The sequence below is a fragment of the Conger conger genome, chromosome 1 (genome assembly GCF_963514075.1).
Source record: "Conger conger chromosome 1, fConCon1.1, whole genome shotgun sequence".
NCBI classification, from domain to species: Eukaryota; Metazoa; Chordata; class Actinopteri; order Anguilliformes; family Congridae; genus Conger; species Conger conger.
Window position 1 is genome coordinate 92,760,339 of NC_083760.1, and position 21,904 is coordinate 92,782,242.

General features: G+C 47.0%; 2 protein-coding genes across 9 annotated transcripts in view; one reads left to right on the forward strand and one right to left on the reverse strand.

Moving 5' to 3' along the window:
• cnksr1 (connector enhancer of kinase suppressor of Ras 1) overlaps window positions 1–7,837 on the forward strand; it is a 50,478-nt gene extending 42,641 nt beyond the window's left edge. For 5 of the 8 annotated variants that reach the window (XM_061247219.1, XM_061247215.1, XM_061247220.1 and 2 more), the window contains 5 exons: window positions 423–496; window positions 1,019–1,083; window positions 1,519–1,621; window positions 5,889–6,061; window positions 6,301–7,837. In XM_061247219.1, the coding sequence (XP_061103203.1) occupies window positions 423–496; window positions 1,019–1,083; window positions 1,519–1,621; window positions 5,889–6,061; window positions 6,301–6,618 (733 nt within the window). In that variant the 3' untranslated portion in view covers window positions 6,619–7,837. The remainder of the gene's footprint in view (window positions 1–422; window positions 497–1,018; window positions 1,084–1,518; window positions 1,622–5,888; window positions 6,062–6,300) is intronic. The other 3 variants (XR_009709064.1, XM_061247217.1, XM_061247218.1) reach the window with 3 other exon arrangements.
• Window positions 7,838–15,241: 7,404 nt separating this feature from the next.
• Window positions 15,242–21,696, reverse strand: cldn23l (claudin 23-like). Its single transcript, XM_061216005.1, has 2 exons — window positions 21,649–21,696; window positions 15,242–15,963 (listed from the first exon to the last, which is right to left on the reverse strand). Exon 2 carries the CDS (start codon window positions 15,887–15,889, stop codon window positions 15,242–15,244), a length of 648 nt encoding a protein of 215 aa, XP_061071989.1. The 5' UTR covers window positions 15,890–15,963; window positions 21,649–21,696.
• Window positions 21,697–21,904: the final 208 nt, after the last annotated feature.

Genomic DNA, 21,904 nt, shown 5'->3' on the forward strand with positions numbered 1-21,904 from the left:
GAGTTGTGGCAATGACCTGGGACATGGCTCAGGCAGTAAGAGCAGTCGTCTGGCACTCGGAGGGTTGCCGGTTCGATCTCCCGCCCGGGCTGTGTCGAAGTGTCCCTGAGCCAAACACCTAACCCCTAAATGCTCCTGACGAGACTTTTTTTTACCATGTCATTGGTCACTGGTCATCCAAGGACAACCACCACAGGTCTATAGAACGTACAGGGGACAGTAGAACATTCATGGACGTTCTGCGAGTGACACTCGTTGCCGCTGGACTATAAACTGGCCTTAAGTTCCCTAATGTGTGATTAGAACGTTCTCCACTGAACATTCTAATGCTGATGTAACAATCACTGCCGGTGACTGAAAGTTCTCGAATACTTTTTTTTCTTTTTTCTTTGCATGAACTGCTGCGTCCTGGTCTGGTACAGGTGGATAAAGTGCTTACTTACAGCGATACAGAAGTACAGGAAGAGCGATAAGAGTCCACCAGACAGTGAGGAAGGTATGAGAGCCTGGGGGGGAGGGAGGGAGGGAGGAGGGAGGTCTGTGGTGCGTTTCCTGGTGCCTTCCAGGACTTATTGTTGCAGTTTCCCACAGGAATGGTTCAAACCTCAAGCACACCTCATTCAACAGCTAGAGCAGGGCTGCCCAACCCTGGTCCTGGAGGTCTACTGTCCTGGAGGTTTTCACTCCAAAGCACACCTATGAAAATATTCGGGATTTCCTTCTCTTGAGCCCCAGTCCCCATAACAACCAAGCCAGCCTGTCTCCCCTGGGAATGCTGGGCTCCTGTCACCTAGGCAGGATGGGTGTGTGAGAGTGAGAGTGAGAGTGAGAGTGAGAGTGAGTGTGAGTGTGAGTGTGAGTGTGAGTGTGAGAGTGAGTGTGAGTGTGAATGTGAGTGTGAAAGTGAGAGTGAGAGTGAGTGTGTGTGTGAGTGTGAGTGTGAGAGTGAGTGTGAGAGTGAGAGTGAGAGTGAGAGAAGGCTGCACTGACCCCTGCTGTTGTGTGTGTTGTTGTGCAGAGTGCTGCAGTGAGACTGAACCTGAGGATGAAGGATCTCACTCACCGCACTCACCCAGGAATACAGTAAGAGTAACACACACACACACACACACACACACACACTGCTCACCCAGGAATACAGTAATAGTAACACACACACACACTCTGCTCTCCCAGGAATACAGTAAGAGTAACACACATTACATTACATAATTGGCATTTGGCAGATGCTCTCATCCAGAGCGACATACAGTTGATTAGACTAAGGAGGAGACAATCCTCCCCTGGAGCAATGCAGGGTTAAGGGCCTTGCTCAAGGGCCCAACAGCTGTGCGGATCTTATTGTGGCTACACTGGGGATTGAACTACTGACCTTGTGGGTCCCAGTCATTTACCTTAACCACTACGCTACAGGCCGCCCTACACGGACAGACACATACACATGTACATACATACACACACACACATACACACACACACACACACTCACACACTGTGGTTCCTCTCATTTTGCCCCAGAAGAACCAGAGCAACACCCTGCCCAGAACCAAGGGTAAGAAGATCAAGGAGCCCATTGGGAGTGCAACTGTCTCCCCCACCACCGGGGGCAGCAGACCAGCTGGTACAGTACTGCATTCAACACAAACACCACAGAAGAGCTGCATCACTCACATCATATCACATCGCATTCAACACAAACACTGATGGAACAGACCACCCAGGGGCATGCCAGGAAAAGCTTTACTACTGCATTAAGTATACTGGATGAGATGGTTGTTAATTCGGGGAAAAGCAGTCTCTAAATGTAGTAAAATAACAAAATCATGTCATTAGCTGATGCATTTGTCAAAAGCGACTTGCAGTTGACGAATCAGGGGACAATCCCCCCTGGAGCAATAGAGATCAAGCATCTTTGAGTTTGCCAAACCTCACTGGAATTATGACCGGAAGAGAGTGCTATGGTCAGATGTGACCAAAATTAAACGTTTTGGCCATACACACCATCGACATGTTTGGCGGCAAAATCGAATGCATACCCAGGATACCAATTGAATGCATTCCAGGGGCACCATTTAAGATCAGTGGCCCAATGAATTCAACAAAGTAGCAGGAAATCTGCTTGCCTTTGCTAGGAAGCGGAGTCTTGATGGTAGGTAGATTGTCCAGCAGGACAAGGACTCCAAGTGTCCATCAAAATCCACACAGAAATGGTGAAGTAAAAACAAGAACCATGTTCTGCAGTGGCCATCTCAGTCTCCAGACTTAAATCCCATGAAAACCATGTGGTCTGAACTGAAGAGGGAGGTATTCCAAGGATATCAATGATTCTGGAAATTTCAGCATTGAGGAATCCGAATGCGTTCTTTAACATTATCACAAATGATAGGAAAAGACTCGTGGCTGTCATCTTAGCTAGCTAGCACAAAGGGATGCCAGGATGTTAAACCAGGCATGGCAATAATTGTGGAACCAGTTTTTTGGGTTAAATACATGTTTTATTTTAAAAGTGTAAGACATTGGTTGATTCCATTCAGTCATTAATAAAGCATACTACCTTACACCTGTTGGAAAATAAAGCTCACGTTGATAACTGTTATTTTTTTGTGAATAATTATCAGGGGTGGCAATAATTCTAGAGCCCACTGTATGCTAGCAGTGGAGACGCATACATTATTATCAATATGAAAATGTGTTTATATGATCTCATCTAATCTTGTAAAAGTTGTAATTCTGGGGCTTTAGTGAAATGAGAGTAGGGTTATGAGAATATTTGTCGGTTTTAATGTTGTGACAGGTTGTGAGGCAAGGGGCCAGTGCATTAACCTTCAGGGGCCCCTATCCATTACATTACATTACATTACATTATTGGCATTTGGCAGACGCTCTTATCCAGAGCGACGTACAACAAAGTGCATACCCATAACCAGGGCTAAGTGCGCTGAAAGACCCTAGAGGGAAGTACAATTTCAATTGCTACCCGTACAACAAAGATAAGGACCAGGGCCTATTTTTTTAATTTTTTTATTTTTTATTTTTTTTTAATCAACAAATAAACAAACAACAAAGCAAAAGTGACCAAACTTAACTATCCAAATACTGCTTACCTAGCCAACTAAAAATATCAAACACTACGTAAATCACAAAGACAACAATTAAGGTTCACAGGGAGGTAGGGAGGGATGGGGAGAGGTGCTGCTTGAAGAGGTGCGTCTTCAGTTTGCGCTTGAAGGTGGGGAGAGATTCTACAGTTCTGACCTTAACGGGGAGTTCGTTCCACCACCATGGAGCCAGAACAGACAGTAGTCGTGAGCGTGAGGTGGAGGTTCGGAGAGGGGGAGGTGCCAAGCGGCCTGTGGAGGCTGAACGAAGAGGTCTGGCAGGGGTGTAGGGTCTGATGATTTTTGGGTCGATTAGGGGGTGAGAAAGGGGCGGATTCTCCGTATGTTGTATAGGAAGAACCTGCATGACCGGGTCACCGCCGCAACGTTCTCGGAAAGGGACAGTCTGCCGAGGTTCCTTGCACTGGGTGACGGCGTGAGTGTGGTATCCCCAAGGGAAATGGAGAGATCCAGGTGGGGAGAGGTATTAGCAGGGATGAATATCATTTCAGTCTTGCCTGGGTTGAGCTTTAGATAGTGGTTGTCCATCCAGCTCTGGATGTCACTCAGTCAAGCAGAGATACGGGCAGAAACCTGTGTATCAGATGGTGGGAACGAGATGAAGAGTTGGGTATCATCCGCATAGCAGTGGTAGGATAGCCCATGTGCAGTGACCACAGGGCCAAGGGAACGAGTGCAAAGGGCCTAGGACTGAGCCCTGGGGAACTCCTGTGGCAAGGGGCCGAGGTGTCGATACCGTACCAGCCCAGGCAACCTGGAAGGAGCGACCAGAGAGGTAGGACTCAATCCAGTCCAGGGCTGTGCCACAGATGCCCGTTGCTGACAGGGCGGACAGGAGGATGGAGTGATCCACAGTGTCGAAGGCAGCAGAGAGATCTAGAAGAATGAGGACAGAGGAGAGGGAGGCTGCTTATGCGGCATGGAGCGACTCACTGACGGAGAGGAGCGCGGTCTCTGTCGAGTGGCCTGATCTGAAGCCAGACTGATGGGGGTCTAGCAGGTTGTTGTTAGAAAAGAAAGAAGAAAGTTGAGTAGAAGCAGCTCGTTCTATGGTTTTAGAAAGAAAAGGAAGAAGAGATACCGGGCGGTAGTTCAGGATGATGGAGGGATCCAGGGTAGGCTTTTTTAGCAATGGAGTGATGTGGGCCCTCTTGAAGGATGCTGGAAAACAGCCGGAAGACAGGGAGGAGTTGACAAGGGAGGTGACAAATGGGAGAATGTCTGGTGTGATATCCCTTCACCCGTACACCTACTTATTCATGCGATTATCTAATCAGCCAATCGTGTGGCAGCAGAGCAATGCATACAATCATGTAGATACGGGTCAGGAGCTTCAGTTAATGTTCACATCAACCATTGGGGAAAACATTTTATCTTTACATTACATTACATCAATGGCATTTGGCAGATGCTCTTATCCAGAGCGACGTACAGTTGATTAGACTAAGCAGGAGACAATGCAGGGTTAAGGGCCTTGCTCAAGGGCCCAATGGCTGTGCGGATCTTATTGTGGCCACACTGGGGATCGCACCACCGACCTTGCGTGTCCCAGTCATGCACCTTAACCCCTACGCCACAGGCCACCCATGATCCAAGTGACTTTTACTGTGGGATGATTGTTGGTGCCAGACAGGGTCGTTTGAGTATCTCAGAAACTGGGAATTTCATGCACAAGGAATTTCTCTGGAGTTTGTAGAGAATGGTGTGAAAAACAAAAAACATCCATAGGGCAGCAGTTCTGCAGACAGAAACGCCTTGTTAATGAGAGAGGTCGGAGGAGAAGGGCCACAGTGGTCAAAGCTGACAGGGAGGTGACAGTAATGCAAATAACCACACGTTACAACAGTGGTATGCAGAAGAGCATCTCTGAACACACAACGCATCAAAAACCACTAAGTGGGCAGGCAGCACAAGACATCATAAGTCTAAAAAAAAAAAGTAATAAATACCAAATAAAGTAAGATAAATACCTAATATGTGCTCACTGGGAGTATGTATATCAACTTGGGATTTTAAGTACACTACATTGAGAGAAGATTTTGCCTACTTAACTTTCTCACCCAGTGTACTTCGATAAGTAGGCAGTGTGTTTAGTTGACCATACCGGATCCAGCCTAACTCACCCTCTAACAATAGATGGCGGCAGAGGGCCACAGTGCTGCATATTGCCCTGTCACCAGCAGGTGGCAGCAGAGGGCCACAGTGCTGCATATTGCCCTGTCACCAGCAGGTGGCAGCAGAGGGCCACAGTGCTGCATATTGCCCTGTCACCAGCAGGTGGCAGCAGAGGGCCACAGTGCTGCATATTGCCCTGTCACCAGCAGGTGGCAGCAGAGGGCCACAGTGCTGCATATTGCCCTGTCACCAGCAGGTGGCAGCAGAGGGCCACAGTGCTGCATATTGCCCTCACCTTGATTAGGATGTCACATGGTGGTGCTTCCTCTTTGACTTTGATCTTGAGAAATGGTAAATGAACTCCATTTACATAACACTTTTTCCAGCTACTAGGGTTACACAAAGCGCTTTACTGTACAATTCTTACACACACAAACGTGCACACACCTACATGCACACACAAACGTGCACACACCAACGGCAAGAGGCTGTCACTCACACCCTTTCCCCCTCTCTTACATACCCTCTCCTCTCACTCTCTCTCGACCCCTCTCTCACACTCTCTCCCTCTCTCGCTCCCTCCCCCTCTCTCACACTCTTTTTCCCTCCCTATCTCTCTCTCCCCCTCTCTCACACACTCCCTCCCTCCTCCAGAAGATGAGATGGGGGTGCTGTTTCAGCGGCTGCGGGAGGATGGGGTATCCCCGATGGGCCACGAGCAGCCCACCACACACGCTCAGTTCCGCAAGTCCTTCATCCGCCGCAACAAGAACCCGGTCATCAACGAGAAGGTGCACGCTCTCCGAGCTCTGCAGAGCACGCTGAAGGTACGGCCCGGTCCTGGGGCCACGGGCAGGACCACTGTGGACCACGGTCACTGTGGCTTGGGGGAGAAGGGTTCCCCCGACAACTGTCCGCTCTAGCCCCAAGGCTGACCCTCAGTAGTCATATATACGTGTCATACTTGGGGTTCACCTCTGTTTTACATATTCGGGCTTAATCCACGTCCTTTCATTAATTTGTGTCTGTCTCGTGTTTTGTTGCGTTTCTGTGGTTTGGCACCCAGGCGAAAGAGGTGGAGCTGCAGCTGATAAACCGGGTGCTGGAGGACCCGGCGCTGACCTCGTCCAAGTTCTGCGACTGGAAGGAGACCAACGAGCACCTGCTGCAGGAGATCGAGAGACTGGCGGCGGAACGGGCCAGTTCGGCGACCCGGGCGGTCGCCACGGAGACGGGCGCCAAGGGCGACGAGGCGGCGGGACTGAGGCTGAGCGTCGGCGAGCAGCTGGTGGACGCGGAACTTTCCGGCTCCGCCTCTCCGGCGGAAACGGAACGCCCGCAGAACCCGGTCTCCACGGCAACGGACAATTACTTCTTCATATGAGACGCCAGGGCACAGCTGGGGTGATAAACTCCAGTCCAGGAGGGGGCGCTGCGTCTGAAGGTTTAACTCCAGTCCTGGGGGGGGCGGTGTGTCTGCAGGTTTAACTCCAGTCCTGGAGGGGGCGGTGTGTCTGCAGGTTTAACTCCAGTCCTGGAGGGGGCGGTGTGTCTGCAGGTTTAACTCCAGTCCTGGAGGGCCGCAGCGTCTGCAGGTTTAACTCCAGTCCTGGAGGGGGCGGTGTGTCTGCAGGTATAACTCCAGACACTGCGGCCCTCCAGGACTGGACTCTGAGATGCTTGCTGTAGAACAGGTTTCATTTGGAACCTAATTTCAGAATGGCAAAGTTATGTAAGTAATGTAACATATTCTTATCAACTGAATAGTGATGTAAAAAGACATATTTCCCCTATGAATGTGCTTTTGCTGATGCTTTTGTTCTGGAGGGAGGGAGAAGAGGAGGCTGGGTAATATCTGCTGTATGACTCATCATGACTCATCCTTGTCATTATTTTGCGTTTTTATGGGGTTGGAGGCTTCAACACGTCTTATTCTCTAAACTTTTCCCCTGAAATTTTAACTTTTTTTAAACAGAACCCAATATTAAGCAAATGTTTAATATATCTATGTGTACATATGCATAAGTGGACATTAGTTTTATACGTCATTTTAAAAAAGTACCTCATTATGTTTTTACAGATCTAAGGTTTAGGCATTTGCATTAAAGGCTTGTCCCCCATTTTGAGTCATAACCCCACGGCATTGGCTAAAATGTGTCCTGCACAGCCTGTGGTCCTATGAGCCAATCAACGCCATGGTCACTGCAGCCTGTGGTCCTATGAGCCAATCAATACCATGGTCACTGTAGCCTGTGGTCCTATGAGCCAATCAATGCCATGGTCACTGCAGCCTGTGGTCCTATGAGCCAATCAAATTGTGGTTACCAAGTTGGAGCAATTCTGGTGAAAGTGTCCAGCTTTTGTGTACTGGTTTTGGATCTTCGAAGGCCAGTGTCTACTTCCACCCAAGTGTACTACTGATTAGATGTAAGGACGCAATGCTTTAAGCTCACCTGTGGACCTCACTGTGTGGGGAAAAACCTCACCTGTGGACCTCACCCGTTTGTCTGTGTCCAATAACAAAACGCGCTTGAGAAATGAAAGTGTGTGCAATCGACTGCGTGTGTATGCTGTGTCAAACCAATAAAATGCTGTGAAGATCATCGATCGTTTTATTTCTTTAAAGATGAAAAATAACTGTGCAATGAGTTGGGCTATTTAGCATTTTTGTAATGGCCACTGAATTGTTGTGCCATATCGTACGTACCGTGTCTGTTCTGTGTCTTTGTCCTTGTGATTTATTCATCATTGCGTGACTGTACCGTATGCCGTATGCTGGCATCACATCACGTAAGCATATGTGCAGGCCATGAGTCACGCCTACAACTTAACAAATGCTCTGCAAGCCAGGAAAACTGAGGACATCAACCTGCTTGTTTTAGACTCGTTTCTCACTCTGAGCCACTGTGTGTGTGCGCATGTGTGCGTGTGCGCTTGTAAACCTAATGCACGCGTGTGCAAACCAAAAACAAATGCGTACTGTGTATATAAACATGCGGAAGCCATTTTTATGTGTCTCTGTGCCAATTGCACATTTTTTACGCCGCTGTCTTTTGTGATACAGACGCGTAGTGTCACTTCCTGTGGCGCATAGCTGTGATTACGCCGTGCCCGAGTGTTTATGGTGCTGTGTGCGTGGCGAGAGGGTAGTGTACAGAGTCTTGGCACACTGGTGCTGTGTCTTGCGGTGGTTCTTTGGGGAACACATCTCAAACCCAGGACACTCCGGTCGGTGCAGTGGATGGCTTTATTTCAGAAAAATAAATATGAATATGAATATGAATGACTTTTTAATCTGAGGAAATTGAAAGAAATGATCCAAAGCCTCCAGAGTAATGTTTAATATTTACCATGATAAATTAGAGCATTGGTTGGTAGGATATGCAGTGGGCTCCAGAATGATTGGCACCCTCAATAAATGTGAAGAATAATCTAATACACACCGATCATACTCTATAAAATATGCTTTTATTTCAATAGATTTCCTCATTTCAAATTTTATTAGGTCATTATTTTTTCATGAAAACCATAGGTGTCAAAATTATTTGCACGCCTAACAATTATTGTAAATAAAATAAATTATAAAAATGTACATTTATTTAGTCTTGGTCTAAAGGAACTATATTTTCTCAATCCATCTCTAAAATGAGAGAACAAGCATGCAGAATCTACCATCCATCAGCATGGGAAAAGCCAAAGAACTGTCAAAGCAAGCAAACTGGAAGAGAATCAGTCGATGTCCTGTCTGTCTTAAGCCTATTGTATGTGTAAGTGGTTTTCAAAGTGGACAACTTCCTTCAGCAAAACCAATTTTCAAAAACAATCAATTCTCCTGTTATGGTGCAACCACTGAGCGCAGTTTTCCTTTGTCAATGCGCTTGGCTGTCTTTTCGGTCTCATTAATACAGCGAACACCCAATCCAAACATAGCGACGCTACCGAGTGAACAGCCGAACGACACAAAAAAAATAATAGAACATATTTGTTTCAATGAAATTGTTTAGTCTGACGAAAAGAGCGAGGGTTACATTGCTCTCAGTCTCTTTTTTATGTTTCTGGTGTGTAACCGCTGTCACAACAAATTCTATCCCCCTTACAAAACTTATCTCCTCCGCGGTCACGTTTCCGGTTAATGCGTAAGTTAGCATAAGCATTTATTTAGTCCGGTGTATGTAAGTTAGCGAAACATATGAAGTGCCAATTTCCCTCCCGTTTAAGATAGCGATAGAGATAGCTTGCTCATCTCTCGGTGGGCTAATATCAGTACCGCTAGCTAGTTAGTGAAACGGACAGCAAACCATTCGGCAATAAATATATTGAGAGAAGTAGATAAGCGTGACAGGTACATATATTTAAGTTAGCTCCATACATAGCTAGCAAAATAATAAATATCTAGCTAGCGAGACAGCCAGGCGGATAGATCGCTTGTCGCTTGCTAACTAGGAAGATAAGCCATAGCTGTTTTTTTTATTCCTAGCTGGATAGGAATCTTTCTATCTAGTTAGCTTGATGTATCCTATGTTGTGGCTCAATGTATATAAATAATCGAGATATTACATATGCAGCAGAACATATACACAAAAGCATCGCTAGCTTGCCGATTCAGAGCCTATTACACACAGCAGTAAACAAATATGATTGACGTCATTGCAGAGACGGAACCGGAAACGTGACCCCGGCAGCTTTGTAAGGGGGATAGAATTTGTCGCGACACCGCCCATAAATTGCTCTTGTTGGTGGAAAACCATTCATGATCGCAAAGGCCGCTGGGAAGGAAGGGTGATGCTCGTAGTTTCCGTGCATTATAACAAAAATAAGTTTGTGTTTGGTAAATAACTACGTTTTACTAAATATAATTAGGAAATCCTCAACATTGTTTTCCGGAAAAGTGCGCAAAACTGGGAGGCTGCCGAGTGTGTCATCCGATTGGTTCTGATATCGTCACTCTGAAACTTCTCAGATCACATAAGACAGGTTTGCGAAACGCCATCACCCCTGGGGGGCACATGTCATGTCGGTAAGGATTTCGCTGTGATAGCTTTGGCACCACTCAGATAACACACTGACTGCGGTCTCTCAGTTTTGCGCCCTTTATTGAATATTTCTAAATTGCGCAATTTCGCAAAACATTAAAAAAAACGATTAGTTTTCTCGTAATGCATGAAAACAATGAGCACGCGCCTTCCTTTTCAGTGGCCTTTGCGACATCTCGTTGAAAAGAAGACGTGACCCCCAGAACGACGACTAGACAGCTTCATCGAAACAAATGTGTTCTATTGATTTTTTTTTTTCCGTGTCGTTCAGCTGTTGTTTGGAATTGGGTGTTAACATAGACTGCATAAAAACCGTGTTGTTTTTTTTCCAGCTCCCTAATTTACCATGTCGGAGTTATATTTACTTGGTCCTTTGCCGGTTAATCAGCCGAAGCAAAGCAATGAACTGTCCTCCACAACTGTTACCTCGCACGCAATCTTCAACCACACGCTGCTTCACTGAAGGGGTGTGTTTGCTCTCCTGTGTGGAGCTGCCGTCAGTCCATTTCAACGGTTTCCTTGGTTACGGTGAAACCGTCTTCAAGGCAGAATGTATTATTTGCACTCTCCCATAACTGACGTCTGTTCCTCCGTGCATTCTGCGCTGCTGAGACCACCCGCTGTGAACTTGGCTCGCATTCGTTACGTTTCTGGCTTTGGCACCAGCCTTTTCTCTAAATTAAATCAAACTGCTGTGTAATCGCAATTAGCGGGCGTTCCACACACAAACCTAAAATAAATTGACGTCTGGGCTCACTTAGCGACTTCAACAGCTCATTCAACAAGGAATCGTTTAAACCATTAAATTCTTGGTAAGCTGCCTGTTCCACTCTAAATTATGTTTTATGCCTGGCGTAATTATGTAATAATTCTGCTGTGTTTGAGTGTTTGTGCCTGCACTGAGCACTGGAATGAAATCAATGGGGTAGTATGGAAATTCCAGGTTTTACCTCTCTAGACCACGAGAGGGCGCGCCGGCCACGTTCAGCATGAGAAATTACCTTCAGCAGGTGGAACGCGCGTGTAATCATTGCCGATTGCGGTCAGCTGCGTGGACTGCTATTTAAGTCTCTTCCTGGCACTGCTCTGTGTCATTCTGACGCGTACACTGAGCCGGTAAAGAGGTAGTTAGAGGACTGAATTACTTTTAGTCTTGAGAGGCATTAAGTAACCTCATTAGAAGCATATAGACTATTTCTACTTTTCTTTGTTTGGGTGGTTCCCCTGGACCTTCCCTGTTTCCCTACAGAGTTTCTTAAGCTCTCCACTTCAGAGGAGCGAGTGGCGGACTTTGCCTCTGGGGTTTAGCCTTATCAAGACTCTTCCATTGAGCAATCTCTTTTTTTCTCTCCTCTAGTGGCTCCACACATTCGTGAGGGGTTCCTGGATTATTTCAGTAGTTATCCAATTGTTGTTTTTTAAATGCAGTAAAAAGATGACATGCACCTTGTTCATTTAGAGTCCAGCAGCTGCTAGAATGCCACCCTAGTGCAACCTGTTCTTGGGGCCATGACCGTGTTGGGGAGGGTGATCACTTCTGGCTCCCAGGTAAAGGGAGGGTGAACACACCTGACTCCCAGGTAAAGGGAGGGTGAACACACCTGACTCCCAGGTAAAGGGAGGGTGGTCACACCTGACTCCCAGGTAAAGGGAGGGTGGTCACACCTGACTCCCAGGTAAAGGGAGGGTGGTCACACCTGACTCCCAGGTAAAGGGAGGGTGGTCACACCTGACTCCCAGGTAAAGGGAGGGTGGTCACACCTGACTCCCAGGTAAAGGGAGGGTGGTCACACCTGACTCCCAGGTAAAGGGAGGATGGTCACGCCTGACTCCCAGGTAAAGGGAGGGTGAACACACCTGACTCCCAGGTAAAGGGAGGGTGGTCACACCTGACTCCCAGGTAAAGGGAGGGTGGTCACGCCTGACTCCCAGGTAAAGGGAGGATGGTCACGCCTGACTCCCAGGTAAAGGGAGGGTGGTCACGCCTGACTCCCAGGTAAAGGGAGGGTGAACACACCTGACTCCCAGGTAAAGGGAGGGTGAACACACCTGACTCCCAGGTAAAGGGAGGGTGGACACACCTGACTCCCAGGTAAAGGGAGGGTGAACACACCTGACTCCCAGGTAAAGGGAGGGTGAACACACCTGACTCCCAGGTAAAGGGAGGGTGGAAAATCAGCAGTCTCTGGACCTGGAGGACTGTGATTTGATGACTACACTAGAGTAAAGGAGAACTGTAGCAAAAAGATGAAAAAGTAAAACAAAGTAATATACTTCAGCTGCCCCTTTTACTGGGAACACACCAATGAAATAACAGCAAGTAGGCTATCCCATATGACACGACAGTGTTACAACTGAAACCACAAACAACCTAAATTAAACAAATGCAGCATTTTACGCTTTCACATAGAACACACAATACACAAAATAATTGTGAACTTTGATGAAATTATCTGGAAGTGTCAGTTATTAATATGAAAAATTAAATGTGTCACTTGTACAATTAGGACTGGTCTTTGGCACATCCAATAAATCAGCAATCATCAAATCTGGACCTTGAATCCAAATCTGGCCCTGGCCCAGTTAATTAGCTGAACAATTAGTGCTACTGATTGGCCAGACTGTCTTCAAACCAGCAGTCCTCTGACCCAGAGGACTGTCATTTGACGATCCCTGCAATAAAGGAATAGTCAAAGTTAACCTTGCGGCCCTCATCATTTCCCCGATCTTCTTATCACTTGGGCTACCAGGCACTTCCTATCCAAGCACTGCAGCAGCTGAACGGCAAGGCTGTCGTGGGAGAAGAACACCGTGCAGCAGATGCAGGGAGCTTCCGGGGGCAAGAGCAACCATATCTACATGAGATGAGCACAAGCTGAGATAGAGGTAAAATGAGAATGGGATTGCCTTCAGAATGAGATGAGAATAATAAAAGACTGAGATAAGCCTGAGATTAAGATGAGAATGGGATTGCATTGAGAATGAGATAAGACCGAGATGAGATTGAGATGAGAATTAGATTGAGATAAAACATGAGATTGAGATGAGAATTAGATTGAGATAAAACTGAGATGATATTGAGAGGAGACTAGGATTGCATTGAGAATGAGATGAGACCAAGATAAAATCGAGATGAGAATGAGATTGAGATAAAACTGAGATAAGATTGAGATTGAGATGAGAATGGGATTGCATTGGGAATGAGATAAGACCGAGATAAGATTGAGATTCAGATGAGAATTAAATTGAGATAAAACTGAGATGAGATTGAGATTGAGATGAGAATGGGATTGCATTGAGAATGAGATGAGAATGAGATTCACATAAGACTGAGATAAACCTGAGGTAAGATCGAGATTGAGATGACAATGCGATTGAGATAAGATTGAGATGAGATGAATGAGTGAGTTTAGAATGAGATGAGATTAAATGAGATGAGATTGAGTTGAGAATGAGCTGGGACAACCTTTCCTAGAAAGGCGATGCTATGGCTAATTATCTGTCGCCCTATGGAATGTCCAGCCACCCCACTGGCCCTGTCACCCAGACTAGAGATCATTTTCTCCACAGGACAAGCCACCCAGCAGCCCCCTCACCTTTACGTTTTAGCAGACACTTTTCACACCAGAGAAATTCACACCTTTCATACAACACTGGACTTTACTGAAGCAATGCTGGCTGAAGGGTACATTACATTACATTAATGGCATTTGGCAGACGCTCTTATCCAGAGCGACGTACAGGTGATCAGACTAAGCAGGAGACAATCCTCCCCTGGATCAATGCAGGGTTAAGGGCCTTGGGCCAGGGCCCAACGGATCTTATTGTGGCTAAACCGGGGATCGAACCACCAACCTTGCGGGTCCCAGTCATGTACCTTAACCACTATGCTACAGGCCACCCTATACTGGGTACGCTGGCAGCACCTCACCTGGGAATGAAGTCTACAATATTGATGTTGCTGGCCCGGTTCTCTAATCCAACAGAGAATCCATGTCTCAGGACTTTGACAGCTATATATACTTTAAATCACAGTATGATATACGCTCATTGAGCAATTTATTAGGTAGACCTGTACACCAGCCCATTAATGCAAATATCTACTCAGCCAATTATGTGGCAGAAACTCGATGCATAAAAGCATGCAGACATGGTCAAGAGGTTTGGTTGTTGTTCAGACCAAACATCAGAATGGCGAAGATGTGGTCGAAGAGACTTTTGACAATGGAATTATTGTTGGTGCCAGGCGGGGTGGTTTGAGTATCTTAGAAACTGCGAATCTCCTGGGGCCTGTTTCACAAAGCAGGATTACTGAGTTAGCTGGATAACTGCACTGAGTAAAACCCACAAGGCAGGATTACTGAGTTAGCTGGATAACTGCACAGAGTGAAACCCACAAAGCAGGATTACTGAGTTAGCTGGATAACTGCACAGAGTAAAACCCACAAAGCAGGATTACTGAGTTAGCTGGATAACTGCACAGAGTAAAACCCACAAAGCAGGATTACTGAGTTAGCTGGATAACTGCACAGAGTAAAACCCACAAAGCAGGATTACTGAGTTAGCTGGATAACTGCACAGAGTGAAACCCGAAACAGCTCTTTTTGCTTCAGTTAATACAAATGGATACAAATACAAATTAGGTTTTTAATACAAATGGATGTGTCAACAATGGCAGATAGCTAATTTGTTGCTTACCTGTGATTTATTTTGAAAGGTAAGAACAAATATAACATTAATTATTATGTTATATTTGTATATTATATATATGTGTATTATAACAGCCAAATAATTGTCAACTTTTCTTCTCTCTGCGTGTTCCCCATCGGCAGCCATTTTTGTTCACTCTACCTTTTCAAACTGTTTGCTAATGTTTGTGGCGAACAGAAAAAAAAGTTTGAACACGTTGGTGAACGTTAACGGGCGTTAGCCGCCGTGAACGCGCGTCAGCTGCGTAAGAGGCCGTCCGCCCGTTCAGCAGTCGGCCTCCAGGTCCCCGGGGGGCGCTGTGGCGCGGGCGCAGCGCGGGCGTTTGAAGCTGAGGGCCAGGGCGGTCCCCCCCAGCAGCTGCACGCAACCCCCGACCCAGCCGAAATACAGGGACCCGGCGGGGCGGAGAGACAGCTGCAGGAGGGCGGAGACGTGGGCGTGGGGGGGCGGGGGCTCCGGCCCCAGGCCCAGGCCCCGCAGGTTGCGGGCGTAGAGGGTGAGCGCGCTCAGGCTGAGCAGGCCGGAGAGGGCGATGAGGAGCCCGCTGGCCCCCGCCACGTTTCGGAGGGGGAAGTCGGTCCAGCAGCGCACCCCCAGGCTGGCCAGCGCGATGCCCAGGCCGCAGAGCGTCAGGGAGCCCAGGGTGAGGCCGCGCGCCCAGCGCACCCTGCTGTCCCGCTGATACGCCCCGGCCGCCGGCCAGCACTGCTTCAGCTCTGACTCCAGCACCTGGAGGCAGCTCTCCCAGAGCCCGTCGGAGCGCAGCAGGGTGGCCCCCCCGCCCGCGGACCCCCCCGCCCCCAGCCGCGCCCGCCCCTCCCTCCACTGCGGCGTTATGGCCGCCGTGAACACCAGCACCAGTCCCAAGGGCGCGCACACGATCCCCGTCACCATGGAGACCGGAGTCTGCATTCCCTCCTCCTGGAGGAGCGACTGGAGCGAGGCTCTCGCTCTCCCCCGCAGGGCAGGACGTGCTCAATCAGGACCTGCGCACAGGGAGACACAGAGAGACACAGGTGGAGTAACAGTAGAGCAACATGTAGAGTAACAGTAGAGTAACATGTAGAGTAGTGGTTGAGTAACATGCAGAGTAACATGTAGAGTAACAGTGGAGTAGTGATTCAGTAACATCTAGAGTAACCATACAGTAACAGTAGAGTAATGGTAGAGTAGCGGCAGAGTAACATGTAGAGTAATGTTAGAGTAGAGGTTGTGTAACATGTAGAGTAACGGTAGAGTAGTGGTTGAGTAAAATGTAGAGTAATGGTGGAGTAGTGGGTTGATCTCCAGGAACAGGGTTGGGCAACCCTGCTCTAGCTGTTGAATGAAGCGATGGACAGTTTGAGTCAGTTGCGGTGCTTGTGGATGTCTCATGGGTTTGTCCTAGGATCTTGTAAATTTTGGACAAATAAAAAACATTGAAGTGAGAGGAAATCAAGATTGCTATAGAGCAGGTTAGTCAGACAAACAAAGGGTTATCTGAGAAGTATGAGAAAACGGTCAAAATCTCACAGTGGCATTGAACAGAACTTTTTATTATTTTCAAGGAGTAAATGGGATAAGGAAGTGGTCTTATTTCTTATCAATGTCTATGGTCACGCGTGTAGTGCACACACACACACACACTCTCTCATACACGTACACACACACACATACAGGCACACTCTCATATACACACACACTCTCTCATACAGGCACACACTCACACACTCTCATACACGCACACACACACACACACACACACTCTCATACAGGCACACTCATACACACACACACTCTCTCCCATACAGGCACACACTCACACACTCTCATACACGCACACACACACACACACACACACACACTCTCATACACACACACACACTCACTCTCTCATACAGGCACACACTCTCTCATACACACACACACACTCTCTCGCTCATACACACACACACACACACACTCATACACACACACACATGCACACACTCTCACACATGCACACACACACACATACTCTCTCATACACACACACACACTCACTCTCTCATACAGGCACACACTCTCTCATACACACACACACACTCTCTCGCTCATACACACACACACACACACTCATACACACACACACATGCACACACTCTCACACACGCACACACACACATACTCTCTCATACACACACACACTCACTCTCTCATACACACACACACTCACCCTCTCATACAGGCACACACACTCTCTCTCATACATGTGCACACACACACACTCTCTCGCTCATACACGCACACACTCACAGACACGCTTATGAATAGAAATATGAATGGTAATAAGCATGTTTCTTCAAGCAGAGTGCATGCATCTCTGTGCAAAGCAGGGCTCAGATCCTATCAGATCCACAGTATGGTTGTCATGTTGATTTCAAAATCCCCCAGCCAAACTCATGTAATCAGTCTGCCAAAGCAACTAAACATGACTGGGATCAGGAAGATTGGTGGTTCAAGCCCCGGTGTAGCCGCGATAAAATTCACACAGCTGTGTGTTCAGTTAAGAACATTCTTATCACACGTTTATGACCGCACACCTGAAAGGGCTAAAGGGGCTGTTGAATGATTCAGCAAAGAAGGCAGTCCTGGGTTTCTGGACTTGTGGCTTTTCGTACCGTCTCTCTCCCCAGAGGAAAGGAAAATTAGATCAGAAATAAGACCACTTCCTTGAGCAAGGCCCTTAACCCCATGTTGCTCCAGGGGGGATTGTCCTCTGCTTGGTCTAATTAACTGTAAGTTATTATTATGCTGGCCACCAAGGAAATACATATATTTACATTTCCGCCCAAGAACAAGCCCATCTCATTTCCTTGAACCTGTGTCTTTTTAGTAAGTTGACATGAAATTAGGGTTCCTCCAATCTAATGTAGATTGGAGAGAAAATGTATTGGAGAGAAAGTGGATTTTTGTCAAAAAGGGGATTTATTTTTCCTTGTTACACCTACTTCTATTCAGACATTGGGACAGGAATATATGACACATGTTTTTACCACCAGTATTGCATGTGGTCTTTTACACCACCCTTGTACTTTCCGTGGGAGGGGTGCAGTTCAGGTCGAAACGTTCACCATTTTCACGGCTCAGTAAATCACCTCATTAGTTTTTTTGGAGCATTAAGTCAGCTCAACCAGGGCCAGAGGGGGTTTCTGCCCTCAAGTGCACCCTGGGGGCAGATGGTCATGTGAAAAGGGTAATCTCACAAATACATGTTTGCTAATCGATCGGGGGGACATTTGTATTTTTAAAGGGTGTGGCTGTGCTCCCTGTACTCGAGTGCCCGTGAGGACTCCATGTGTGGGGCTGGTGTATCTTGCAGAACAAAACAAAGCAAACGCAGTGAATCGCATGAGGGAGTGCAATTGCCAGGGCGAAGGCCATAGCAACCGTCTATTCCTGTCTCTGCCTGGCAACAGGAGACAGGAAGACATACATACGGAGCAGGGAGAGCAGCCGCGTGCGTCTCGGACTGGAGAGCGACACAAAATGCCCCGCAGATTCCCCTCCTACCCCAACATACCCCCGCTTCCTCATAACCCCCCCCCCATTCCTCATCCTATTTGCATTTCCCCCGTAACTAGGACACATAGTGACTGCAATGAGGGGGGAGCACTGTTGCCATGGTAGGGAGCCGTCAGCCAATCAGAACGCTTCTGTGTGCTTTAGATGTGCTGGGAAATGGGCTGTTGCTGCTCACGTAAGCAGTGGCCGCTGTTGTAGGAGAGGGAAGAGTTCCCAAAATGCATCAACCTGGCAACCTCTGCACTACAGGTTGAGCCACACGCAGGACGTCCCCACACGAGAACCCAGTTTTCCACTGACCTTCCCCGGTTAGACAGAGGTGAAATAAACACAATCGCCACCTATGGATGAATGATATGGCTCACTGAAGAGCACTCCCAAATAGCTAAAGGATCTGTGATTTACTGCAAGTGTAGACGACTTTGTGACAAGAAAATTAAGCGCACACATATATTTTGTTAATACAAAGACCCAAACACAATAAGCCAGGGATGGAATTGGTCCTGATCGACCAGGTATATATAGATTTTCCGACCGTAAACATGGTTTTACAGGTGAAGGTGTCTCCTGGTTGTAGCTGTCACAGGGCAGAAGCTGCTGATGTGTGTTTGCATTCGGCCAGCCCAAGTGCCCCTGGCTGACACGCTTACGGTCTGAAGATCAGTACTTTCACACTAATGAGAGGCCCCTGGCTGACACGCTTACGGTCTGAAGATCAGTACTTTCACACTAATGAGAGGAAGAAAAGCAAAGCTGAACCAGCATGTACATGAACATTAGAAAGCAAGAGGACAAGGCTGTGAGGTAGAGGATGAGAAATGGAGGAGGGAAGAAAAGGACTAAGAAGGGCCTTAGTCAGGGAGGTGACCAAGAACCCGATGGTCACTCTGTCAGAGCTCCAGCGTTCCTCTGTGGAGAGAGGAGAACCTTCCAGAAGGACAACCATCTCTGCAGCAATCCACCAATCAGGCCTGTATGGTAGAGTGGCCAGCCTTAGTAAAAGGCACATGGGGTATTGTGTGTAGAATTTGGAGGAAAAAAATGAATTTAATCAATTTTGGAATATGGCTGTAACATAACAAAATGTGGAAAAAGTGAAGCGCTATGAATACTTTCTGGATGCACTGTATGAATAAACAGCTTACCTAGCCAAACAAAACTAGCAAAGGTATCATCCTAGAGGAATAACACAAGTAAAAACAACAGTTAAGGTTTACAGGGAGGTAGGGAGGGGCGGGGAGAGATGCATCTTGAAGAGGTGCGTCTTCAGTCTGTGCTTGAAGGTGGTAAGAGATTCTACTGTTCTGACCTCCGCAGGGAGTTTGTTCCCTGGCATGTAAACACGCACACACACACACACACACACACACATACATTCACAGCTGGGCATGGTGTATTGAGAAAAGGAAACTTACTGAACTGAAGTAGACTATTAAAGAGAGAAACTCCGAAGCAGAGGTGCCCAATCTTATCCTAAAAGGGCCAGCGTGGGTGCAGGTTTTTGTTTTAACCCAGCAGTAACACACCTGATTATACTAATGATCTAATCGTGGTCTTTAATCAAGACCTTGATGAGTAGAATCAGCTGTCTTAGTACTGTGCTAAAACAACAACCTGCACACACACCGGCCCTTTCTGGATAAGATTGGACACCCCTGCTCTGAAGGCTTGAAAAACAAGTGAAGATCAGATGAGCCTGGCTCTTCATTGAAAGACTGGTGAGTCCCTCAACGCCTATATAATTATCACACTTTACATATCTATTGTTGTTGTAGTGGCTACATGTCGTATGAGGAAATCATTGTGGTCTCAGTAACTGGTGGTCAGTAACTGGTCATGTGTATAACCTGGGATGTGTATCCCTCACTGAGGCTGTTCATACAGTACCTGGTTCTTTATTTGCACTTCTGGTGGCTCAAGAAATTTTTTTTTTTGAGAAATGAAATGGCAGAGATGATGAGAAAATTTGCCTGGAATGCTGACCACAGAGTATGCTGAACGACACACTGCTGAAATGCTCTCTTTCTTTCAGTCAAACTCTATGTTCTGAATGTTATTTTGTTTGCTTGCTACATAATTTTAAGAATATTTTGCGGTAGATATATGATTGTTTTATTTCAACTGTTTGCAAATTAAAGTTAAAATTAGGAGTACAGAGTAAAAATACTTATGGACTGCACTAAATATAATACTGCGTACCTTACAGTTGGCAGCGTAAAGCTTTGTTATACGGTTGTCTTGGTGATCCTGACTGACTTAAAATCACCTATGCCATACACCGTTGGACAGCGTATACTGTCCTCTGCTGGATGAAATCAAAACAGAGTGGATTGAAAGGTGTTGAAGTGGCTTTTAATACAAGTTGGTTATTACACGTGGCTGATACCTACCCCCCACTTCCTAGCTGAGTTTTTTTTTCTCGAACGGATAATAAATGTCTTCAATAAGATGGAGGAGGGAAGAAAAGAGGGAAAGGTGTAGAGAAGAGGTAAAGAGAGAGAGGTAAAGGAGGGATGAATGCTACAGTTGAGAAATAACTGACTCTCACCCCCTCCTGTCCTTTTTCAAATAAATGACATTTCAGAGCTGCTATCTATTTCAATGCCTTCATCTGCCCTCCGCCCATCTCTCTATCTGTCTCTATCTATTTCTATCCATCTCACCATCTATCTCTATTTATCTATCTCTATCTGTCTCTTTATCTATCTATAGCTCTATCTATTTATCTATCTGTCTGTCTATCAATCTATCTATATCTCTATCTACCTGCATTCCTCCTTCCACTGGAAGCACAGAGCTGCTGACAGTATGGGAGCAGATGGTACACACACTAATGCACACACACGCTCCCAAACACTAACACACAGACACACGCTCACACACACATGCTCCCATACACTAATGAACATACACACGCACGCACACACACACACTAATGCACAGACACACATGTTCACATGCACACACTCCCATACCCTAACGCACAGACACACGCTCACACACACACGCTCCCATACACTAATGCAGACACACACACTCCCATACACTAACGCACACACACATGTTCACGCGCACACACTAACACACACGCACGCACACACACACACGGTATAGCAGGGCTTACTCACTGTGTGCAGCAGGCAGCCGCAGGTCTGCCCGTAATCCCCCGTCTGCACCTCAGCGTCTCTGATTCCCTTCCTCCCGGAGAGACGTCCTCGTTTACGTTCCCTCCCTCCCTCTCTTTCTCCGTCTCCCTTGATCTCTCTCTCTCTCTCTCTCTCTCTCTCTCTCTCTCTCTCTCTCTCTCTCTCTCTCTCTCTCTCTCTCTCTCTCTCTCTCTCTCTCTCTCTCTCTCTCTCTCTCTCTCTCTCTCTCTCTCTCTCT

Excerpts from the sequence above, each read along its gene's own strand:
- cldn23l (XM_061216005.1), bottom strand. The coding sequence starts at position 15,889 with ATGCAGACTCCGGTCTCCATGGTGACGGGGATCGTGTGCGCGCCCTTG.